This window comes from Cheilinus undulatus, linkage group 2 (assembly GCF_018320785.1).
Source record: "Cheilinus undulatus linkage group 2, ASM1832078v1, whole genome shotgun sequence".
In the NCBI taxonomy this organism is placed as follows: domain Eukaryota; kingdom Metazoa; phylum Chordata; class Actinopteri; order Labriformes; family Labridae; genus Cheilinus; species Cheilinus undulatus.
This window is the reverse complement of record NC_054866.1, coordinates 47,330,256-47,356,865: the sequence shown is the minus strand read 5'-3', so window position 1 is coordinate 47,356,865 and position 26,610 is coordinate 47,330,256. Positions and strand designations below refer to the sequence as shown.

General features: G+C 39.5%; 1 protein-coding gene across 2 annotated transcripts in view; it reads right to left on the bottom strand.

The window, feature by feature from the left end:
* Positions 1–26,337, bottom strand: part of nova2 (NOVA alternative splicing regulator 2) — a 140,849-nt gene extending 114,512 nt beyond the window's left edge. The window contains exons 1-2 of one of the 2 annotated variants that reach the window (XM_041805226.1): positions 25,392–26,334; positions 22,923–22,991 (exon numbers count right to left, since the gene is read on the bottom strand). In XM_041805226.1, coding sequence (XP_041661160.1) covers positions 22,923–22,991; positions 25,392–25,548 — 226 coding nt within the window. In that variant the 5' untranslated portion in view covers positions 25,549–26,334. Of the gene's footprint in view, positions 1–22,922; positions 22,992–25,391 lie in introns of both variants that reach the window. The other variant, XM_041805236.1, reaches the window with a different exon arrangement.
* Positions 26,338–26,610: the final 273 nt, after the last annotated feature.

The following is a 26,610-nucleotide window of genomic DNA, read 5'->3' as shown; positions in this document are numbered from 1 at the left end:
TTCCAAACTCTTCATTGCCCTCTCTAAAAATCCGACCTTTTAATTATGGCCTTATTCACTGTTTTGCTTTTGTTTACAGCTTTATTTCAGTACTTATTATTACCCAAAATACACATTTCATGTATTTAAAATTTGTAAACTGTTTTTTTTAGGTGATAATCCTGTTGATAGAAGAAAAGTGAGCAATGTAAACATCCAGTGACTTATAAATAAATGCACTGCTGTATTTATTATACATATTGCTTGTAATTGTTACATTTATGCCATGAAAGCTCCATTTTAGCATGCGAAAGAGAAAGCCTTGCTTTATAATGCATTAATTAATGCTAATTAAATAATAACATTTCAAATAGCTGCTGTATCTCATCATATTCTCATATTATTTTACCTTTAATATTTGATGCATCATATTGCATACATACAGCACAATTACCATAAAAACTTACATGTTTTTACATGTTTCCTCAATCCAATAATAATACCATTAGAGTTTCATCAACAATTTGAATGTTTTCTGGGAACAATATTCGTGAAAAGTCACACTTATTTTTTAATGTGTTGTGTGACCGTTTGATGCAGCATGCTCCCTGAACTATGGTACTGTGCACTCTGTATTTATCAGCGTCTTTTAGGAAAGGAGACCTCACTGAAGATGCAGAGGTGTCAAAAACTCCTGCATCAGATGTGATTTATTCAGCTCAACAGGGTCAACCCAGTGTGCTTTAATGTAAAACAGAATAGTAAAATGTTAAAGTGTAGAACACTGATGTGATGTAAGCTGACTGTGGACAGCTGGGTTAAATGGCCACAGAATTTATGGATGTAAATATCAGCTTCATCTACAACCTCCTGCTCTCTAAATTCCGCAGAAACATGGCTGTAACAGGTTGATTTTAAAGGGATTTGATGATGTTTATTAAAAGCGCTTGACCTTTTAAGGAAAAATAATATTTTCAGTTATTTGTTCCTCACAGGAAAAACCTCCAGTAATCCCAGAGTCTTGCTGGATCTGCTTTCTTTGGGTTTTGGGCTCTTTAAATCAGTTTAACAAGCATAACAAGAAACTTTCTCCTGTCTGTCTTTATGTTTTCATTTAAGCAGAAGAGACCGTATCATTACTACTTCAGGCTGCTGGCTAATGTTATTAGCTGAACAGTAACAACAATGATGTAACATTTATGGCGCTGATGACACTCTCGGCCTCACTGAGGTTTTCTTAAATATGCACTTTGATGGTAAACTTCAAAAAATGTCCCATGGTTGTGGCCTTAAGACGTCTCCTCATTACCTCTAATATTCCCTCTCTCTCTCTCTCTCTCTCTCTCCTCGGTGTACTGCAGTGACCCACTTTGAGCGTGAAGCCTTGGACTGACCTGCTTTAGATAGAGGCTAGCTAATTATAACCAGCCTGTGTTAATAAGGCAGGGGAATTGGTAAATATGAAACACACACCCACACCCATACACCCATGCACACACTGGTTCAAAAGCCTGTCTGCAGAAAAAAATCACAGACACACATGCAGTCACAAACACCTCTCACAGACTATTCCCAACGCCTCATAAACAAGCCTACACACCTCAGTAACATGACTCATCATGTACAGACGAGGATGTAATGAGTGAGTCATGGTCATCACTTGTAACTGTTGCATGGTAACACGTGAATCCGTTACCATGTGAGCATCAGAAAGTAATTCATCTACGCAGCATCAATCCTGTCCTAAAACAAGATACCGACAGTGTCAGCTCAACAGAAAAAAATACAGTTAAAAGTACAAAATATCCTTAAAAGAGCCTGATAAAGATCGACTTTGGCTGCTTGAATTTTAACGTTATGAAACCTCAAATGCATCCCAGCACATTGATAAGGTGTGTCTGATTAAAGAGGCGTGCAGAGGTCCACTGTGGAGTTTGTTAACTGAGTTATATAACACAGATTGAGTTTCACTTTGGAAATAAGCTTTCAGCAGGTTTGAGAAGTGCCATGACTCAATTTTCATAAATATAAACTAACTTCCCAGAGAAAGAAAAAAAAATCTGTGCTGCACTATCTGCCTCTTCCTCCCACACTGCACCATGCTCAACAGCTCTGTTTACAGCAAAGATTTCCCAGCATTCTTCTGGTTTTATCAGGTCTATCAGCACCTATTAAAAGCTTCTGATATATTAAAGGTCACTTAAGCTTAAAAAGGTACGCAGCTTTCTGTAAGGCTCTGTTTCAGATCAGATCACATCAGATTAGAGATATCTATTACAAAAAAGTCATAGGAACAAGTGCAGAGTATTAAAGAAATAAAGCCATGAACAAACAGTCTGGAGAGTTTTAAAGGCAAATTCTGTAACCAGAGGGTTCTTAATAAAAACAGTAATGGAAGAAGACAAGTACAGATATGCCACTTAGCTCTGCTGCTTACTTCTTGTTTTGAATTGATGGTAAGGTCAGGTCAGGTATGGGAACAAATGCCAGTTCTGCAGTCTACCATGTCAACCTTGGCCCTGTACTACTCCAGCCTCCTGACGACCATAGTCAAGGACTTCCCCTGAAGTCTGGACCAGCCCACCTAGTCCTGGGCACCCAGTAAACAGTGAGCTAGATCAGGCCTGTGGAAGCACAGCTTCTGCTAACATGCAGGCAGCTGACCCTTCCCATCCCTACTCTCCTGAGCACGAAAGCATTACACACAGTCCTACAAACAACAGCCAAAAATGCACCAGAAAGAAGTCGTCACAGAAGAGTCCAGCATGTCTCCTGCCACTGGTCAGTGTCCAGCCCTCACAAGAGTATAGTAAGATCAAGAGGACCAGGGATTAAAGGACTCTGATCCAGTGAACCCATCAGCCCAAGTGCGAGTGTGAGTCTGTGGCTGATTCTGCCTCACAGTTAGAAGATTGGTTGATTGCACTGGTGGACCAATGTGGACCAGTTCTCAACTAAAATTCTTATGATAACAAGACGCCATGTTTGCCAGACACCAAAAACTGCACACTAACATAACAACACCATCCCCATTGTGAGGCTCAGTGGTGGCAGCATCGTGCTGTGGGGATGCTTCTCAGCAGCCAGGCCTGGAAGTCTTACAAAGGTAGAGCGTAAAATGAATGCGGCAAAATACAGGAAAATCTTGGAGGACAGTCTATTCAGTCTGCAAGAGAACTATGACTTGGGAGAAGATTTATTTTTCAGCAGGACTTTGACCAGAAGCATAAAGTTAGAGCCACACAGAAATGGTTTAAAGAAAACAAGGTGAAGTTTCTGGAGTGGCCGAGTCAAAGCCTTGACTGCTTGAGCAGTTCTACAAAGAAGAATGGAGTATTATTGAAGTCTCCAGATATGCAAGCCTGATTGAGACCTATCATCACAGACTCAGTTCTACATGCTTTAATAGCGTGTGTTTCACAATGAAGTTGTGCCAGGGTGGTGTGGGCTGTGTTTGGGGTCCTAATGGGATATCTTTTCATGGGGCCCATACTTTCTTGCAGCACCCCTGGTGATAGGTGTTGGACTTGAAAGTGCTTCATATACAGCTCAGACTCATAAGCTCTCTGCTCGGTACATAAGCTCTGATATTTTGACAGTTTACACTTTATAAAACTGTTTGATTTGTGATGTGTTGCCTAAAAAACATAACCAAAGGACTTCTTAGCAAAACTAAAAAAAAATGAAGTGCTTTAATGCACATTTTACCATTTTGAGCAGGAATGAGGGATTTCAAACTGAATTCACCCAAATTTGAGCCAGCTCACTGGGCTTCTCTGAGAAGGCAGAAATTAATCAAGCATAACATTCAACCATGAAAACTCATTTTTCTGTTCAGGAATGCAAGTAAATAAATATAATTTGACATATTAATCAAGAAATATTAATGTGCTTTACTATTTTTTCAGGTTTTTTTGTAATTGGTAAATTTGAAAATTCACTGACAACAATAATAATTATATTTTAGCATTATAAATATCATGTGGGTTCAAGAGCTTCTACATATTGGTGCATTAATCATTGCAGAAACATAAACAATGATTTTGGTAATTACCAATGCTGTTAATTTAGGGCAGCTGTGGCATAAACCTTACTTTGGTGAGGGTTAGGGTGGTCTAATAAATTTGTTAAGCACTGTATATTAGAATAAATTGCACTTGTTTGACTAGATTTTCTTACAAAGCTGTCATTCTCTGGTAAATATTTCAAGCTACTAAAGATACATGAGTCATGCTTATTCTCATTCATGTTCACCATTCACCCTCCTGGTGAGGACAAAAAGGTAAATCCTAATTTTATAGCATTATCCCTCCACTCATGTTATGTGTCTTATACTGCTTGGAGTAAACCTGCCTACTGACAATAACTCTGGGTTACATTTTTACTGCATTTTTACAAAAGCCAAATCCTCATTTGTCTCACTAACTCGGCCACAAATTCTAATTATATGTAATTAAACCCCACGCTTCCCTTCAGCATGTCATCCCACATCCCAGAGGTGCAGGTGATATTCATGCGTGTCGAACTATGTAAGCATAATAAGCAGCCTGAGGCTCCACTCGCCACGTCTGACCCATCAGTGTCAACACCAATCTGAAAATCTGACAGGGGTCACGTAAGGCTCGCCCACACGACACCCCCTCGAACTACTCAGAAAATTATACAGTGGAGATGAAAGAACCTCTGCACAAGTGGGTGTTGGAGCAGAATGTTTTCGGTTGGCCTGGGATAATTTATTCTCCAGGAAAAAAATAGCTGTAAAAGTTTGCTTGTACTTCAGAAAAATTAAGTTTAGTTAGGCAGGGATCCAGCAGAAAGTGTTCAAATTCACTGCTGCATTTAAAAATTAATTGAAAGGAGCTCCAGCACAGAGGTACAACCAATTGTGGTCGAATTAGGCGTCATGGACGTTAAAATAACACAATAATAACACACTGCTGGATAGCATCAGTGTGTTGAGAGAAACCTGATGTCTCAGCGTGCTGTCAGACTCATTGTTCTCTGCTACTATTTTCTGCTTTTGTCAATATGAAGCATCATCAAAGATCCAGCGTCTCAGCCCCCCGTGTGCTCAGACTCTTTCATGCTGACAACATAATGAGCATGTAAACTTTCAGTCCAAATAAGAACAAGAAATACATCATAATTACACATCTGCTGATTGTTACTGATTACTTTTAAATGTTTTAGCTTGGGGGGGGGGTTAAAGGATGCAAGACATAACAATGGCCTCAATATCACAGAGAGCAACGGGGTGTCCAAAAATATGTGTACGATCAAACACAGGACAGGGGAGTTTCTGTTGACTGAGTCTAATGATTTGTATAACTTTAAAAACACAATCAGACCCAATCTGCAGCAGTCAGGTAGGTCTGCAGAGGCAGCAATTTCGGGAGGGCTTCTCACACAAATGGTGCCTTTCCATAATGTGGTCTTAAGCAATTTCATAATTAAGCAATGCTAGGCCATTACCAGGGTCCCCATGCCCCAAAAGCCCTCAAGATACAGTCAGTATAGATTAGGGGTGGGAATCACAGGGTACCTCACGATATGATACGCGATACATGGTCCACGATACCGATATTATCACAATACAGTGATACTGCGATAATCGATATATTGCAAGAAAATTGTATAACGATACATCACAAAATATGTCTAACTAGAGAATACAAAATGTTTGTAAAATGGTCAAGTGCAGGATTTCTCAATTTATTCACTACAATTTAGTGTGAATTTCACAAAATTTGACACAGACTGAGCTAAATACTGGATATGAAGTGCATAAAGTCTATATATATGTGTGTAGTATAATATATATATATATATAACTTATATAACTTAATATAACTTAATACTTAGTTTTAACTTAATATGGAATTTAACAATGTAGAATTAAGCTATATGTAGTCCTGCATCATCTCGCATTTTACCTATCTTTGTTCAATCTGAAGATGAGGATTTTACCCATTTGTTGCAAATAATTAAAATGCTGCCGTGATTTTTTTTTTAAGAAAAGGGGAATAAATTATTATATAGTGAATGTGCTCAAATCTTTCATATTTCGTGTTATATCAGTTTTTCATGTCATCACGTAACGACCAAGTGTTCGTGAAGGGAGACTATGGGAGACGAGCTGATCGTCATGTCCAGCTTTAAGGACTGATGGACTGTGTTTTGTGGAGGGCATGACATTACAGGCCAGTGTTTCTTTATTGTATTACCGAAGTTGTCATTCTTAATGACACTACATGGGACAGGTCCTTACAGATAAAACAACTGTGATTATGGTTGCACGAGTAGACACCAGCGGTAGCTTCAACGGGCTTGTTTGTTGAAGTTAGCCGTTAGCTGTAGCGCTAACGCGATGATGCCTAACTAGTAGATTCGTCATGTTGTCTGAGTATTTTACTCTGGCGTGGCATATCTTACAAATGACGGTCTAACTCCTGTCTAAGTTTGTGCTGTTTTTAATGTTTTGGAAGCCAAAATAAGTCGACACATTCAATATGAATGCAGCAGAAGTCGCTCAGCTACAAGCAACCGGCTCACGCAGACCGGAAGTCTTGCGTGATCTCGTTGGCTCAAGAGAGAAGAGGCAAGAGTACACTGCCAGCTGGAGATGCCTGCCGCCAACTAGCGGTCAGGGGGATATTACACCACAAACTCCCACACCAACAAAATGAATAATTAGCTAATTAAATATCAATACTGCATTTTAAAATATCGATACAGTATCACGCCAGGAAGTATCGCGATATTTCAGTGTATCGATTTTTTGACCCACCCCTAGTATAGATGTGAATCAAATATAATGTATATGTTTAAAATTAATTTCATTGATTAACACAGGTATTTTAATGGTAAGTAATGTGCTGAGAGAGAATACAGAGCATCAAAATAGATACTGATTACAAAAAAAGTTCATGGGGAGGACTCCTGGCCTCAACAGCAAGATCTAAGTCCCTCAAAAAGCCCTAAAATGTCTTCATACCAAGCATTTATAGGCAGGTAGATCCTAGATACTAGAACAATTAAATAATAGATTACCATGAGGTAAAAATGGCATGCATTATATAAAAAAGTATGATCTTTTGCTGAGGAACATTTATTGTGCCAATAGTGAGCGACTGTTTTCACTTTTAGTCCAGCCTGGCCTAGAGGAGAGGGGTCTGGCTGCAGACCGTACATCTCTGACAGCCACTCAGCCACAGTCACACAGATAACAGAGCTATGTAGCTCTGTTATTTAAAGCTAAGTTAGTTTTAGCAACATGAGCTTTAGCAACTGTAGCTAAAGCTAATGTAGACAACATACCTACATAGCTTGCATGCTTGCATAGCTGTTTTGTGAGTTTAGCTATAGGTAACTTAGCTATTTAGCTCTGTTATTTATAGCTAACTTAGCTTTAGCAACATGAGCTTTAGCAACTGTAGCTAAAGCAGCTACATGGGTAACATTAAGAGCTAATGATGTACTGTTAGAAATTTGGGTATTTACTGGTATATTTCAGATTCTGATATGTCATGTAGTTCTGTGGATTGTTACCTTAAAAGCGATGCTTCAAAATATCATGTTTACTGACTATGATTGCTTTTAACTAAACAGGGAAGGGCCCTAATTTGAGGCTTACTTGGGGCCTTTATATTACTAAAACTACGCCTGCATGTGCTACATGCTCAACTGGACTTAACCGGTTCTTTTAAAAAGTTTTCCATGTTTCATAAAAAAAGTCTATCAGGGATTGGACCTGGAATATGCTACGTTTGGTATCATCTCTTGTGAGATTCCTAATGAGTGGAGATGACACCAAAGCGTGATCACAAGACACTGCTGTCCACTGAGTGCTCAGAGAGAATCGTCAGTGGCAGCGTCATGAGTGGAAGTCCAAGACAGGAATCAAACCCAAATCAAAGTAATAAACAGAAATAGAAAATAAAGTGCCTGGAACTGAGCCATGTTAAACCTGCACCACACATAGAAATGCACATTAAGTCTTTGTTTTGTTCTTCACATTGTCATATTTTGTATGAATACTTAAGCAGCAGTAAATTTGCACATTTACTCTTATTTAGCAATTTAGTGTGAGAAAACTAGGACACAGAAGTCTTGGTTCATAGGAAAATGTTTGTAAATGGGCCAGGTAGACTCCACATGTTGGAATGTTTCAATTTATCTTCTTTTGATAATATATAATCAGAGTTTGTGCTGAACTTTTCCCTGTGTAACAGTTTGTATAATTTGTAGTTCTGGTCTGGTTAAAATTAAAACTTGACGCTATGGGCAGAAATACTGCAGCAGAGAGCTTTACATGGGAGTTAGTTTAAAGCCCAGAGGGTCTCACACATATGTATAGAGCCTCCAAAGACCTCTATGTCAGAGCAGGATAACCTGGGTTATGTATGGATAATAACTCTTGTAGGTATAAGCATGAGCAGTAAATGAAAAGCAGCTGGTACAGTATGTGCTGCTGTCTAAATCATAGTTTATAACATACGGTAGTCTGTCTAGAGCGAGTAAGAAAGGGAGAAGTTCATCATCTCACTTTGAGATATCTGAAAAATAGAGCACTGCAGGGATGATGCACTTTTGTTGACCAACTTAAAAGTTAGAATTGCCTTCAATAAGGCGATGGGTTTTTGGATTATTGCTGAAAATAAGATCTGTGGTGCAAAAACGTCTTTCATATGTTTTGTTCATGAATCCTCAAAAATAAGCACCACTTTCCTCATTTTGGAAGCAATAATGCAGTCGATGAAGGAACACTCACAACACTCAACATAGGAACTAAACCACAGTCAACTGACACCACCAATAAGCTTCTATTTTATGCTCTCACCTCTTCCAAAAAAGACTTTCTTTAAGTTGCTTGTGGTGTTCTTTTTCTTTCATGGTGTAATGGTAGCCAGGAATTCTGATTAACCAATGACTGGACCTTCCAGACACAGATGTCTTTCTACTACAGTCACTTGAGACTTGAAATTCACTGAAATCAGGTGATCCCCATTTGATCACCGATTGGCTGGACCTCTGTTGAATTAGGTCAGTGATTATAAAGGGGTGAATTTTTATGCACTCACTAATATTATAATACACATTTTTTATTTAATTGACACTGCTTTGTAGAAATCCGTTTTCACTTTCACATTAAAGAGGTTTTGTATGCATTTAAAAAAAATCAGAAATATATTGATGATTATTGATGTATAGAATCAATAAAAGGTTACTGTACATGTTTAGTGTGATGATACTTCAGTGCCACACAATCTCTGCAGTCCCAGCTAGTAAATGGAAGACTGCTGTCCCTTGTAAGATGTGAAAAAGCTTCAAAATTCACTAGTGGAGTTATATCATACACAAATGCATTAAAATCTCTTCAGATAGTGCTTACCAAAAACCTTCTTTTGGGCATCAAAACAAAACTCACAGAGAGTCTAAGACGATGGAATCAAAAGTGCTACAATGCTTATTAACTTCCTGTTTTAGGACTCATGACAGAGACAGGCTCACTATTACGTCTTATTTAAAGGAAGACCAGGTGATTTGGCTCCAGTCATCTTATCAAACCACAAAACCGAGACACAGTTAGGTAACCAGGACATTAATCTTCTGGACAAAAATAAAGAGAGCTTACAACTTAAATCTGCACACTACATAACAGAGTAGTGATGCTGTGAGTTTATGAGTCTTTAGATTTATTGTCTTGCTGCGGAATAACAGCAGGGTTCCTGAGCAGCTGCTGTGATGAGAGATTTTGTTTTCAGTTTCCTGAGAATACAGGAAGTAAGCTTCCAACATGTCAAAATGTTTGACAAACACAGCATCTTGTCTCTGTGTGTGATAAAGCACAGCCAACACTCCAAGAAAGTTTTTAGCAAAGGACAAAGTCAGAGAGTTCAACAAGGTTTATCAAAGGGCCGGTCTGTGTTCATCTTTGAGGCTCTGCGGGGTCGATCAAGGGGGATTCAGTATCGAGGGGCTTGTACACGTTGAGGTCGTTCACAATAAATAATAGATTGTCCTCCAACACAACATAACTGGATGAGTAAACAGTCCAATCTGTTGCTAAGGCCCCTGCGGACCCGCCAGGCCCAGAATAGGCTCCCCATGCTGGGGGATTGGAGGCTCAAATCCTGGGATCTGGTGTCCACGGGGCTGCTGGGGCGGGGCGGGATGGGGGGGCTGAAGATCACAAATCCTTTCTCATGTTCTGATACTTTTTCTCACGCGCTTGGCTCTGACCAATGTACCATAACATACCTCAATCTAGGGAAGATTGAGCGCTATGTTTTTAAAGACTTTTAGATTTAGATATAAACTAAACAAACTCTTCGTTGTAACATTAATACACCGAAGGCCCAGGCTAGTTTTTAGTGTCTGCTTCTGACTGTTGATAGAGGTACTCCAGACTCACAAACTCACACGGGCAGTCATCCAGACTTCATAGAGCCTTAGCAACAATAGTGACAACTCTAAAGTCAAAGTATGAGAGACTGATGATGTGGATTGAGTTTTTATTTTAACTGAAATAAAACCTTCTGTCACTGATTTATCTAAGAAACATTTAATTATTTTGGTTAAATGATTTTAACCCTCGATTAACAAGCCTTAACACCCTTAAATTACCAATGACCTCGTGCAGACATGTGACAAATGTAACACCAATCACAGGAAGTAGACATCTTAATTACGGTGTCGTCACTAAACTTCTATGCATTTGGTGGATTGTTGGAGGGGTATTTTAAAGCCATAAAAGTAACAGAAAGTCACACAACAGATTTAGTCTACTAAACACGTAAGTCAGTGACTCTGTCAAATGAGATGAGTCACTTCAGGGCACTCAAAAACTGAGAAAGTTGTAAAGACAAGACTGAAAGAAGCAATGCACCATACACAGCCAAAGATCCTCAAGGATGCAAAAGCCTTGATGCATAATGTAGCTGTCCTTGCAAACACCTCTTTAAGTTTTACATTAACATGTCAAAATATGCTCATCAGACTACACAAAGAGGCATTTGTGAGTGCTCTGCAAGCCTAACACCTCATTCACCTAAGAGTCACTAGTAAGCAGGGTTTCAGTTTAAGCCTTAACACCGGAGTAACCATCAGCCCAGTTAGTGGTGGCAGAATTTGTGTCTTTGAAGTGTTTTATGAAGCAGCAATGACCTCTGTTGCCCATAGGTCTACCCGTTCATTAACACAGTGGGACAGCAACTGTGTGAGTATGTGAAAGCATATTTACAGCCCATGTAGCAATGTTCACACCAGAGCAAGTACAGCTAAGTCAGTCATTGCAATGTACACAAAACTAACATTGTATAGCCCCTGAGGAGGTACCAGCTCACACTGTGACATTACGAGCCAAAACCTTCTATTATTGTCAGTTAGTGCAAAACAAATGTATTGTGTAAATTCAGGCAGGAGTTGAGTGCTGCTATATAACTGATATCAGCTGATCTCACGCAAGCCCTCATCAGCCGACGTCATATTCACCCAGCTTTTGTCAGGCTTCAATTTGCCTCTCCAACTGCTAGCTGCTTTTTTGCAACCCTCCTCCACCCCAGCTCCTCCTTTATTGCAATTCAATCAGTGTCATTCTGTTGTCATTGATGCCTGCTCTGCTCTGGGGTTTTTGCTGCTTTTCTCCCTGCAGTGGACCTGACTGTAATCTTCACTCTGGAAAGAGCTTTCCTAAATTGTGTCTTCAGTGTCCTACGCACTGTTTGAGTGTGGATTAAAGGCCGAAACTCACATAAAAACCTCCGTTTTCAAAAACATCCACCTACATGTGGACTAAGCTTTCTAAGATTTCTGTGTACAAAATGTGCTTTGCAAAGATTACCACAGGAAATTCAAGAATTTATTCAGCACTGGCACCCACTGAATAACATGTCCTTTTAGCTTTGTGGGCCAGAAGTCTCAAGGATTGGATGTTGGACTTCTAACCAATTTAATACAATGCAAATAAAAATTAAATGACATAGGTGCCTGTTTTGACACGAAGCAACAAAAATACAAAACCTAGGAGTATTTTTAATTTTCAGTTGTCAAAATTGCAGGAAAATTCTACACACTGTTGCCAACACATTGCTTCAATTTAAACAATGTGCAGATAATGGTGGATTCATTCCCCTCCAGCAAACCTCCATCATTAAATACATGTACTTTTTTTTTTTTTTTCAGATACTATTGGACAAAATAAAATTGCTGGTATTGTAGAACTTTAAAATAAAGGGTAACATAAGTAAAGCATCCAAGTCAAGTTCAAAGAAAAGACAATGGAAAAAAGAGAAAAGATTCTGTTCTTGTATTTATAGAAAGGCTTTTTCTGTAAAACAGACGGAGGAAGTGTTGGGTGGAATTATCAGTGAATAGGACCAGGCCAGAGAACATCACAAAGGAGAAACCTCGTCATAAAATAAAGCTGCTAACTGAATCTCTCAGTTAACTTTTGATACTACTACTTTAGCTAAAACACATTTATGCATCTGATAAACTGGATATGTTACAGCTGTTTACCTTTAACAGTCAATACATGTTTGATTTGAGTACAGACATTATCCTTAAATTTAGTGGACAGTTTTTAAGTCTCATGACAGCCTTTATATCTCGCTCTGCCTCTACAAACTAAAGTAGGTTAAATCAACCATAGTGGTCCTGAACCAGCATCTCAATCTGCTCTGAACATCAGCTGTGACATTAAGGAGGAAAATCTGAAGATCAGCGTGAACAGAGCCGCTGTGCTTGTGTGTGGCAGTGATGGGGGTGGGGGGTGGGGGGGTGTCTGACCTCTGGGGAAAATATTCATCTCCCCTAAGCAGGGAGAGTGAAGGGGGGCCGGCTTTGTCTAACACAGCCCCCCTGCACCCCGTTCTTTTGTTGTGAGGTAGCATACATACACACATGCTCAGCTCTCCAGCAGTGCGGCTCTGACCAGCTGTCTTCTCACTGAAAGATGGCCGCCGTCACTTATAAACAGCGAAAGCTCAGAGGAGGGCGAGCAGAAAGAAATACCTCCATCGCTACTGCTCGGTTTCTGCTTCTACTATCTTTCGCTTTTATATATGTGATTAAAATCAAGATGTGATGTGTTATTTTGTGCTTTTTAGTGAGCATTTCTTCATTCAGAAGCTGATGTTTTTGTAAAACCTGTGCCATTTCTGTGGATCTCATCAATTTATTCATGCATGCAAAAGCCAACAACCGACTGAGAACCATTTTCTACAGCTATACATCTACATTTTCTAAATTTTGGAGCCGGTCTTAGAAAATCACAGATGAGCACGCTCTTAAAAAAAAGAGCTCTTCTCCTGTTAAAGGTACCAAGATGACTCATAACAGCAGCATCATCTATTACTGTGTTTTGTTGTTTCATGCCAGCAATCGTTTTCTTAGAGAAGCTGAGTTTAAAATGGAGGACTTTAAAAATGATGCTCATCTCAGACCTCTGTTTGAAAAATGCTAACAAAAATGGTCAACTTAAGAGCTAAAAAAGCCACAAAATAAAGGCAAGAGTCGGCTAACATTCACATCTTCCTCTCAAAGATTCAGAGTGGGTGATACATGCATTTTTATCATCTCGACTTGACTACTGCTTTGGACAATTTTTCTGTCCAATGTCTGCATTTAGCTCAAAATGCAGGCACCATAAAAAGAGGGACCCCATCACGTCAGTGTTGCTCTCTCTACACTGGCTTCCTGTTCACTACAGGATCAAATTTAAGATTTTATTGTGAGCTTTTACAGCTCTTCATAGTTTGGCGCTATCATATTTATGTGAACTGTGTTATGTTCACGCTCCAGCCAGAGGACGGAGGTCTGCCAACCAGCTGCTCCTGGATGTGCCCAAGACAAGGCTCAAAAACCACCGAGGGGGGATCGAGTTTTTGCAGTAGCTGCCCTGAACCTGAGGGACAGCTTATCCCCTTCATATACGATCAGCCCCCACTACTGAACATTTTAAATCATTGGCGAAAACTCATCTATTCTTTTTAGCTCTTGTTTGAAGGTGAGAACATTTAATCCCTACAGATTTTATAGCTATTACTAGTACTTTCTCTCCTTTCACTCTCAAAGAGCCTTGATCACCAAGATCCTCCTTTAAATTTCAAGAAAGTTTCTAGAGAAAACTGCTTAGAATTTATGACACATTCTTAAACTGCTGAATTGATCACACCTGGGGTCTTAAGTTGGTAAATTCCAGGTGCTTGCAAGTTACAAGCATGTGCACATTTCTCCCATTTAGCAAAGAGAGATGCCCTGTTTTATGCCCATATAAGAACATGAGACAGCAAGGCAGTGTGCAAACACAGAAGGCAGGAGTGAGAGGAGAAGGAGCAAGATATCAGTAATGTATAAAATAAATCATTAAAACAACAGAAATACTGTAAACAACTTTTATCGTTCTGAAGTGGATGTAGTGCTGCTCCAAGCATCATAAAGGAGGAGCTGGGTTGGAGGAGGGTTGCAAAAAAGAGCTTGCAGGAAAGTGTAGCCAGGCTAGAGCTGTTTAAATATAGCAGCATAAGTGCAATCAGCCCATACTGGGCTGTCAGCAAAAACTGCTTACATTTTTGTCTTTTTTTTAGCCAGATTGTAAAATTATTATATATGTAAAATACTCATACTAATACTATGATTTAAAATACACTGATGACAACACTGACATGCCTTTCATGTACAGCAGAGAACAATCATGCATTTGGAATGTCCAATAGTCCAACACTAACATTCTAGTCTTTTAGTTTTTTTAGGGGGGTTGTTTTAATAGCAGTAGGGATATAAAGAAAAAAGATACCCTAAATACCTAAACTTATTTTTCCTCTACATTTTCTGACTTTTATAATCTCTTGGGAGCCGGGTGGGAAGCTGATGAGGGCCTGACGTGGCCCCTGGTCTGCCACGTGATGATCACTGTTCTATAATGATGTATTGTTCCATGTTTTGCCTTTTACTCTGTGAAACACTTTGGTGCACCCTGATTGTTTTAAATGCGCTGTATACATAAAGTTGAATTAAATAGTGGTGATAATGTGATAAAAGAGAAGAACAGACTGGCAGACTTGACCCTGTGTTCAGTGATAAAAGCTCCATTTGATTGTCATAAATAGAAATCTTAAAGGGTAGTCTGACAGAACAACATCCTGCTACAGAAATCCAGTTTGAAAATAGAGAGCCAATCCAAACCGTCCGTACTGAAACGCTCCCCGTCATCAGGGCGTCTGCGTAGAAATCGAAGCAGACATGGAGGCTACGCTAACAAAGATAAGTGAAGCAGCCGCCTCCTTTTCTCTCCCTTCAGAGTGTGAGAGCGTTTGTGTGTATTGTTCATGGACCAAGGCTATTTCAGAGGCGGGGGCCCTTCCCGTCGTCCTCACTGCATCGGCCCTTTCATTGCTCCCTTATCCATATTCATCGCCGCCCCGCTCCCTTCACCTATCAGAAACTAGCTAGACTTAGGTGGCGTCTTGCTCCACCAATCGCACGCCGCCTTTTGTGGAAATATTCCCACCTCTCATCCCCTTCACCCCACCCTGTACAATGGCTGCTTTTTTTTTTTTTTTTTTTACTTTGACGCAGTGGTTCCAAAAAAAAAAAAAAAAAAAAAAAAAAAAAGGTAGAGGAGGAGAGGGTGGAGGAGGAGGAGAAGGAAAGTCGCAGCTCCGGCTGGCCGAGTCCTGCCAACGACGGCTGCCGATCGATCGACAGCCTTGGAAACGGTTGCAGAGCAAGCGTCGTCAATGGCAGCCATGGATTGATGAAGGGGGTGGGTGGAGGACGAAATGACGGGAGGACGAGGGTGAAGGAGGAGGAGGAGGGTACAGTCGTGATGGTCTGAAGTAGAGCATGATTAGTATGGATGAGGAGAAGAGGAAGATGGAGGGAACAAGGAGCAAGAGGGGAGAGGGAGCGGACGAGAATCGGTTGAGCTCGCCGATAGACAAAACAGGCGTGTCGCAGGAGAACGCCGTGTTCTAGAGGTTCAGTTCAAGGCCGGGGGGAGACGTATAGCTCAATATGTTTTAGAATCCAAACACTGCTCCATGCTACTTGACGTTTTGAAATGAAACGTCTTCAGAATTCAGTGAGACATCAGATTAGTTCCATGCTACTGCATTTGTAGCGTTTGACGTATTTAGCACAAGACCCCTTTGCCTGCAAGGTGACAACATTTTATGCGTTCAAAGCCAAATTTAGGGTTGCTTCCTCCCCGGCTCGGACAGCCGATCAATAAAAGGAAGACAGCTCTTCTTTGTGTGGACAACCCAAAAAAAGCCGCTCCGCTCAGCACCAGGAGCAACAGAAAACAGTCGGATCAATAGCATCAAAGCCTCGTGTCCTACAAGCAAGGCTCAATACACAGCATGCCTGTGTGCGTGTGTGCATCTCCACGCATAATCCACACACGCACACTTCCTCTCATTAAACTCTATCTCCATCCTCTGCAACTAAAGAAGACAAAAGACATAAAAGACTAAAATCTTCTGGCATACTAAGTCGCCTCATGTCACTTTACAAGGGCATTCAGCCCCCTCCTCCTCCTTCCTAACTCTGGCTGCCAGTCCATCCATTTACTAAATTAATGCATTACATCTTACAGACAAGAGCGGGGAGAAGAGAAGAAACAAAAACTAATGAGAGGATTTTAAGGCTGCTGAGTCCAGGTCAGCAAACTTTTCCCTGACTGGTCAACCTGTGGGCGACCCCGCTCGCATGTTCATTTTCTGACCACCTACATAAAAATCGAAAGAAAAAAACATCCAATTTATTTTGTTTACGCTTACATAAGACTTCTTAACAGCTTATACAAGCAGGTTTTTTCCCTGAAAGCTGCATTTCTTTTCGAACGCACTGAATCTGAGTCACTTTTATTAGGCTGAGTGAGGCTGTGGTGTTCAGAAGGACTACATGCAGAGCCTTAAAACAAGGAGAAGCTCACGGTGTCAGCAGATACTGTTTGTGTCCTACCAAGAGGAGGCAGAATTGGTGATGAAAATGGGAATTTTTTTTAGCTTAGAGATGCCAAATTATAACATTTCAGCTCAGGATATGAGCATTAGCTGAATCATTCTGGTGCATTATGCTGTGAAAGTATTGAACTCCACATACGGCTGGATTTTCAAACAGGGCCAGACATCAGGGTTTATATCGACATAGTTTATGTTAATGTCAATTTAAAAAGGATGCCAGGTCTGACGCTCAGGAAAACTGATTATAGTAAGAACCACGAACAGTTATATGCTTATCGAGCAGAAGATAAGCTATTTGAAATACTCAGTTCATAAAGGGAATCATCATTTCATAAATCATATTTTATCTAGAGAGTATTTTCCTTTACAAACGGACAGTGCTGTTTATTAAAGCAGGTTATAAACAGAAAATCTGACTTTTAAAGACTATTTCATCTACAAATCCTAGCCTGTAACATTAGCAACAGTTTTTTCTGTCTTGTAGTAATTGTAGGGAAAAAATGCCACAACACAGAGAAAACAATGTCGCTAGGAAAAAGACCTTGGTTTGTTACCATTAGGTAGCTGAAAATGGAAGGTATCAAAGCACTTTATTCAATTATTTGGAACTACAAAATCAAACAGCATGCATTTAGTTTTTAAGAAAATGCATTATTGCCCATTTCAGGATACTTGTTGCATTCTTTAAATCAAATCTGAAGCATTTTGATCATTTTATTGTTGCAGCTGATAAAGGTAGTTCACTATAGTTGAGTTAAATCAACTTTAATGTTCTAGTTAATTCCAAAAGAGCATCTCTCATGATTAAAACTAAATACAAATCTAAAGCAGGACAACTACTACAACTCTGTTCGCTGTAAAATTTAAAACAGCAACAAAACATAGTCCAGAATTTAAATTTTTCAATACTTTTAAAACCCTAGTGTTAGCTAATTTTAATCTATCAAATGTTGATACATTTTAAGATTCACCTCTATTCGTTCACAGGAAAATATATTGAGAGTCATTAATCCTGACATTCTAAAGCTAATTGTGATTAATCTTCCTTTCGATCACATGTTGAAATTTCACTTTTTTGTATTGGAAGCTGTTTTCCCCCAGTATCAACAGCATTGCTATGGTGCAGAACTGATGTAAAAGTATAGTCTCAATATACATCTATTAGCCATACCCAGACAAAAATCTCAAACACTAACAAAGCAGTTTTGCTGCTGAAAGATGACAAACTGTGCAGCTGTTTTGCAGCTTGAACCAGAGTCAACAATAGTTCACATGCAAATGTGTTTATTTTGAATAATAAATAAGGTACAGAGTGTAATAGTTAGCCTTGTACCATTTAGCAGGACAAACTTGGTAAGAATGAAATGTAATTTTTATAAGTAGGTCTACCTCATAAAATGTTTAATCACCTGGTTATGTAAAATTATATTATCTCTATTGATGGAGGCTAAGCCTCCTATTCATGTGTAAGAAGGGTCCCCTCCAAGGATGCTGCCATCTTGGATTTTTGCTTGTTTCTACAGTACACAGAAGGGACCAAATAACAGATACATGATTTTGAAATTTCCTCTAGTTTTCCTGGATACCTCCAGAACTAAGCATTGCAGTATAAAATCTGACTGTTAGATGTCACCAATATTCACAATTTTACACACTGTTCCTTTAGGGTTGCCAAACTGCTACAAATTTTAATCCAACCAATCTCTGAATTTTTAATAGCTAATCGAGATTAATCTCATTTTTGCTTGGATTATTAAATTTCACTATATTGCATTTAAAATATATATAATTATGAACTTCCTGTTTCGATACAGGCCTTCTTTTATTCTGAAAGAAAAGAGAGCTGCTAGTAGATTGAATTATAACATGAATTTACCAAAAACAAACTTTTTATGGGTTAAAAAGACAATAAGGGAACTGTAATAAGGTAAATGTTTGCTTATTCAGGATGCAGAGGACTTTTGACTCATCTACTGAGCTGCTGAGTTTTGTTTTTTAAAAACGAGAATGTAAACCCAGACATTGAGGAGCAATGGTGGACTTATTTTACATCACGGTAGCTGCAGTGTCTTAATAAAAGAATGCTGAAACGGACAATAAAGCATGCAATTAATGCAATAAAAATAAAACAATTATGCTCTCATTATAGGTCTTAACCCCATCTATATTAATGCATTAATTTTGACAGCCCTAATTAGGATATATCATGTATCAACATTCAGCAAAAGAAGGAATGATTTTTGGTCCGTCTGGCCCAGCCCTATAACACTATTACTGTGATTTCTCCTGAAGACTTTCGTGTTCTGATTTTAAAATGCCAAATATGCAACTCTAACAGAAAATAACTTCTAAAGTTTCTTCTCCAAATTAATGTTATGTAAGTAAAAAAGTCAACTTAGCACAAATGCCGAGGCCTAATTTGCCGACAGCAGGAAATCCTTAAATAATAAATTTAGTTGAGTAGTTTTGGCCATTTATCCAATCACGCTGAAATCTGACTCTGAAAGTGATCTGAGTTTAAACCCGTGATACTGAATCAAATATTAACATGACCTCATTTAACGTCTCTGATCATATATGTACATGATTAAAGACAAATCTGAATTCCTTTAATGTGAGGACAGCACCCTGCTGGGTCAGGGTGAGTAGCAGCGATAAGAATGAGGTTTGGTATGGGGGGGTAGATTAGAGGGCTCCTGGGGGGGGGCTGAACAGCAGCCCTTGATTGATCTCTCCTTCTTTAAGACCTTCACATTTTTATGAGAGCGAGCTGAGATTTATGAGCCTCACTGTTAGGGCCGGACCAAAAATCATGTCCTGATATTTATGAGCTGAAAGGTGATTCATGATATACAGGAGATGTTTTTTTTCTTATGAGAAACAACACAGTCATCACTAAACCAGCAGGATAAACTCTAATATGACTTTAGAAAAAATTACAGCAACAAAATCATAAATCCTAGACACCCAATATTGAAAAAATTGCAGACAAACTCTTACACACGGTTTATTTTGTACAAAAGAATTGGCAACACTTTATTATGTTGGCTGCCAACTTTTTCTTTACTATTAATGATAAATCCATGTGCTTCAAAAAGATCAAATCTCCTTTATTTTAATTATCAGTGGTTTTTAAAAGTATAGACTGATTTCTAGACATTTTTAGAGAGGGAGCACTGAATGAACTGCACAAATGCTGACATTTGCAACCACTCTTACAAATGTTGTCAATGTATTCGTGCAATTTTGACAGTTCTCTCTCTCTCAATTAAAATGATTGCTACTTATGAAATGTCTTCACTTATTGATTTCACCGGTCATCAAAACAAACATTGGTTTTCAAACACATGGTACACAAGGGAAGAGGAAATTTTAACACCAGTTAATATTTCATAAAATTAAAAGAGTGTGGAGGAGTTTTTTCTGCAATTCTTTTAAGTTATTATTGCCAGTTTCATCCACTTTTCCAAATATTGCCAATGCATTTGTGCAACTTCAACAGTGGCTGAAGATTATAAAGGCAATAAAAATAATAGAGATTTGATGATTTTGAAACTCATGGTATTAAGAGTAGAGGAACATTTGGACAAAATCAGTATATAAACATGTTTCCAATATTTTTGTCCAATTAAAACTGTGTATGAGAATTTGTCTGCAGTTTCTGTGAGGTAATATTGTCAGTTCCAACTTTCCATATGCAGTACTCTACTTCTTGATCCCACTGATCATTAAAATAATGGAAAAATGATCATTTTAAAACACCTCTATCATTTTAGGAGTACAGAGACTTTGACAACCTCGATGTACAGGACTGTTGCCAGTGCATTTGTGCAATTAAGACAGCTCTCACTCTTCTGGTCCAAAACACTGCTGAAGAGCGTTCATATTTTGAACTTTTTGATAACACCGATTATTTAAATGATAGAGATTTGACCATAGTAAAGCACATGATATTTTACAGTAGAAACTTGTACAACCTCAGTATACAGACACACAAAATCATGTTGTTAGTTCCACCTACTTTCCATTTTTCCATTGTAGTTGTGCAATAAAGATCTTTGCCTCTCTCTCGCTTTCTTTTGGTTAAAAATAAAATTAAAGCTCATTAATATTTTTTACTTTTTGATAACAGGCATTTAAAATAATAGAGATTTGATCATTATCAAACACATGGTATTTGAGAGTATGAAGATCAGAAACATTTTCCCCAATATATATAAATATGTTACCAATAATGTTGAACAATTAAAAGAGTGTGTGCTGTTAGTTACATCTACTCTCTACGTCTCTCTCTTTGTCTATTATAAACACAACTAAAGCTCATTAACATTTTGTACATTTTGATAGCACAGACTATTTAAATAATACAGATTTGATAATTATTAAACACATGATAAATAAGAGTATAGAAGCTTTTAACATCAGTATATGGAAATGCTGCGTTTTTGTACAATTAAAACAGTGTTAGTAGTAGTGCTAGTTCCACCAACTTTTCAAAATGTTGCCAATGTATTTGCCCAATTTAGTTAGCACTCGCTTTTTCTTATTTGTAAAAATAATTGGCTGAAGCTCATAAAGTTTCACAACTTTTGAAACAAATTGTATTCAAAGTATATAAATAATTCCCCAAATCATTATACAGAATGTTGCCAATATTTTTGTACAATTAAAATAGTGTGTAGGAATTTTTCTGCCATTTAGTTATTTGAGATTTCTAGCTCTATCAACTTCATGCAAATATTTTTAAAAATGTGTGCAATTTAGAGAGTGTGCTGGAGTTTTCCTGCGATTTTGACATTCTAAAAAAATAAATAAATAAGCAGCAATGTTGGATGTCTAGAACTTCTTTTTTGGTTCTAACTGTTTCAAACAAGTTTCAGTATTATTTGTTTTTCATTAATAACTTAAATGCTCCTAAATATGATCAAATAAATGAAATGATTATTTCCTCCTTAGACTAAACATTGTGAAGAGATTGTCTAGGTGTCAGTGAGCATATTAGTGTTTATGTTTTGTACTGTAAACAGTCGCTTTGCTGTGTTATAAGGTCCGGCATCAGTGTAACTGAAGTAAACATCACCATAAAGTACATACCTATTACATTACGAATACGCTGAAAAATCTTAGAAACTTGATGTATGGCGCCGCCTCAGTCACAGTTACAGCGGTTCTGTTACACACTGACAGACAGCTGAGCAGCTCTGCAGCTCTAATGTTCCCTCCTTTCTCCTCGTTCACACACTTTATGAATAAACCTGCTCAGAAACAGCTGAACCTTAGAGGAAAAATTAAAGCCTTTAAAGTCTTCACTTCATTTAAAAGCCTGCGCTTACTCCTAATTCACACAGATCTCATCGACACTTTCAGAAAACGCATTGCCCAGGAATTACACAGCACACAGACTTTTAGCTCTATTTGTGAAATGCACTGGACGCATATAATCAATTATGTTTCATTTAACCTGTGGAAAGAAAAATGTTAAAGCTCCTGCAGAGGCACAATGCACGCTGTAGCTTTCATAAACAGAGCACAATCATAGAAAGAACATTTAAACAATATGTCAGCAGTCATAAAATCACACTGTAATGTTTGGATGGCATGGCTAGCATGAGGTCAAAGTCAGCAGGACTCATCTGTGCAGTAATGCTTGATATCATGACAAAAGAAACACTGAGTTTGTATAAAAAGCATGAAAATGGATGTTATGGAACTGAAAACATACAATATAAAACATATCAGCATGCATTATCCTGATAGTGAGTAAAACATGAGGGTGTTACATGTTCATTTAAATCCTATTTAAATGTCAGGCCCTGCAGCAGTCAGACCTCCTCCCTAATATTTAGTTTCAGCATTTAGCCTTAATAAACACAGCATGTAAGCTTTCTCACTGCTGAATCAGTCCTGCATTAAAGAAGGTTACAGTAAAGATTATAAAAACAGGAAGAAGATCAAAATCAAAGTCTCTCTTACCATGAGTCTCAGTTTCTTGGTGAGGGAATACAATGCCTTCAGTTTCAAAAAGGGGCTGCAGGAAGGCCACTACAGAGAGAGGAAGCACAGGGGTGGGGAGTGTGTGGCGTAAACTAATCATACAGAGAAACAACCATTGTTATGATGTCTTAGCAGCAACTTTGACTTCTATCATCTGCATCTAGAGTGCACTTTAAAAAATACAAATACATGAACATAAAAAAGCCTTCTGTTTAAAGCAGTTTGGGTAAAATCAGCTGCTACAAGGTGAATGTTTCCTTCTGAATCAAGGGCCAGAAATAAAAACAGGCAATGCAAATAATCAAAATAATAAAGTCGGCTAATATCATGAGACTATTTCAAGTTATAATAGAGATTATCATGACCAACCTTTAAGCATAAATACAATTTTAAATATTGTAGAATTCACAAATAAACCTGCTACCTCTGACTCTACTTTCAGATCTTTAGGGTTGTTTACATGAGCGACATGTTTATTTTATACCACCCGATCAGCAGTGCAGCCCGTCCTCTCTGCCTGAGTAAAAACCTGCTCTTCATCGTCATCATCATCTCAACCTTTTCATTTGTCTAAATGGACGTGCTGTCTGACTGTCAGGCAGGCGGGGGGGAGGGTCCCCAGAGAGGGAGACGGCGAGAGGGAGACTTTAGTGCTGCATTGATCTGCAGTTAAACAACGCTCACTAACCTGCAGCTCCCCCTCTTCCTTAGCCGGACTCTCTCTCTCTTTCTGTGTGAGGATAGACATGGTGTGTCTGTGTGGGAGCTGGAGCAACTGTTAAAAATGACTGTCCTGTTATTTCCTGCAAAGATAAAATCTTATTGATCTTTAGGACTCTGCGGGTCACACTAAGGACGACTTCCTTAAACTGAGCCACCTGTCACAGGGTGGATTTAACATCCTAGAAACATCAGCGATCACTGGAGCTACCTCCACTAATGAATCTTAAATCTGAGTGACTGATGCTGGTGAACACTGACACCTCAGAGGGGTGACGATCAGAAGCTGCTGGGCATGTGAGTAAGATGGCGGGTCTTCTTTCACCTAACCAGCTGCACATTTGATTGGTTTTTATTTTTACCAGTTTGTTTATTATGCAGCAGGCGTTTACGAATACGCCAACATTAAACACATATAATTAATCCACGTCTCTGTGGAGAATTTAACGTCCCCGAGGAGTCTAAACACTGTTTTAGAGCCTCGTCTACCTGGAGGGAAAATATTTTGGCAGCACAGATTTGTATTTTTTTGCCACCATGAAAATAATCTTATTTAATCAGCAGCATAACATTGAGTCTGCAGGCGGATTCATCAACAAATATGGCAAATATGTGCACCAGAATAAAGATAAGACCGACTTCCTTCAAATATATTTCAGAATATAACTTCAGACTTGCTTTTCACACATTAAAATATTCCAAATCAACCCTCATGACAGTCAGATTTAACAGTTTGCTCATCTAAAAGATTATTATCCACACTATAGTGAGAGCCTACATCTTCCCCCTGAGTGCATGCGCCCCCCGCTGTGTAAATAAGCCATTTAAAGGTGTAGTGTGTGTGTCCATGTGTCCATGATGGGGTGCATGGCCAGGAGAGGCTGCTGATGGTTGTAATGCCGGGTGATGGGAAATGCTTTGGCGCATGACAGCATGTAAACAAAAACCAAATATGGTGATTGCCATGGTGACAGATCCATATTTCATCCAACCAGAGAATAATGAAGAAACATGATTGGACATTTTGTTGTCTCTCCCTGCTAGCTGCAGGTTATTAAAACAGTAAAGCATGACAAAAATATTCAGGCACCGACATGCTGCAGTAACACAGAGACACAATCCGAGCTGCTCTGGTTCCCCTCTCCTCTGTCTGCTCGCCACAGGCCTGCTGTTCATACAGTCCGCTTGTTTATCCGCTTGTGTAATTGTACACAAAGCGGCGATGGTGGCTGATGTGTGAGATTATCACAAGGTCATCCGTCGACGGGATGAGAGCTTGCGATCACGCACCAGCCCGATCTGGCTTTCACTTGTTTACATCCTGATTTTGGCTCCAGCATGGCCGCTGAGGCTGCGCGTAAATCTTAAGACGCAATAAAAGACACGGATTGTGCTGATCTAAGGAGGCTAAAACAGGCAGGATGTGCGCGAGAGGAGCCGCCGGCTTCCCTCCAAATCCCCCTCATTGTTTCCTTTCCATCAGCCGCGGCGGCCCAGGGTTACATGAAACACTGATGGAACCTGACTGTCGCTCGTTAGAAAGCTGATTCCACAAATTCTGCCCTTTAAATGTTTATATTTGCGTCATTCGAGCTCAAATCTGTGAATCTGGGGCTGTAGCGTGGCTCTGTGTGGGCTAAGAATCAGATCAACCTGCTCTCCTTTTCTCTGCCTGCCTCAGGACGAAGAAACCCGAACAGCTCCCCGCATCCCCATCGCTGCACTTACCTCCCGTGTTTGTGCGTTTGGTGCTGCTGGCCTCCGTGGGAGTCTCCAAGGGTCTTTTACGCGAGTCCGGGGGATCGGACTCCATGTGTGGTTGCTGATTGTGATGGTGAGGATTTGAGAAAATCCCGTTTTGCTGTACTGCTCCGCCGGCCATCATTTTCGAGCTTGCTCTTGGATGCTTGGGCTGCGTTTGCGTTTAAATCCCCCCTTTTCCCGTGTTTTTACGCAGCGTAGCCGTGCAGATGAGTCTTTGGAGAAGGCGAAAGCGATTTCGGAATCTGAAAATACGCTTATTTCTTACGGACGGAGGACGTTAGCTGCGTGTCTCCGTGGTGCGCTGTGCGTACAGAGATGCTGCGCAGGGAGAGAAAGAAAGAGACGCTGCTGGACGATCGGCTCAGAGGAGGACAAATCCGAAACCTCTGCGGATGGAGGGTGATCTAGGCTACTAAAAACGTGCAAACGGAGCGTCAATCTTCCATCAAGCTTGATATGCGGGCTAGGATATGTGTGTCATTCCGCTGTTACAGGGTAAAAGAGCCTTCTCATGTCAGGCAGTGCAGGATGGTGGCGCTCCTCCGCAACAGCCGAAGACGGAACAATAAATAAAAGAAAACTAAACACACAAGCGAGGGACAAAGAGGCGAATCAGCCCAAGACAGAGCGGACAGCTCGATGAAGCAATAATAATATGAATACAAAAAAAATCCGATTTGTAGGCTATTATTAATTCTTTCTGTCCTGTTCCGATGGTGAAGACACCCAGGGGTGACGGAGGGTGAGGAGGGTCCGGAGACGTGGAGCTGGAGGAGAAAGAGACGGTTTTTCCTGCTCGTTCTCTCGGTGAAGATGCTGCAGTCTTGCGTTCAGAGCATCCCTTCTCTGACTGGCTGCTAGAGGGAGCGCAGGGGAGCGGCTGACGTCACAGGGCCTAGCGCGGCGTTCAGGGGCAGAGTGTAGGCTCGGGATTTTCAGGTTCGGTGTAAAGGGCAGGTGGTTTGCACGTTTACGTGCTTTTGGAGAATAAAATGTAAGAAGGAATGAACTTACCGCTGTTTGTTTGTCATTTTAGACGATTTTCTGTTATTTAAAATGCTTCAATGCCGTTTTTTATTTGTACCTTTTGATTTTAAGACTGAAATCCCTTTTTGATTGTTCTTTTAAACTTTTTCTTATCGTTTTAACTGCATATTTTTCCATCCCTAGATTGCTTATTTAT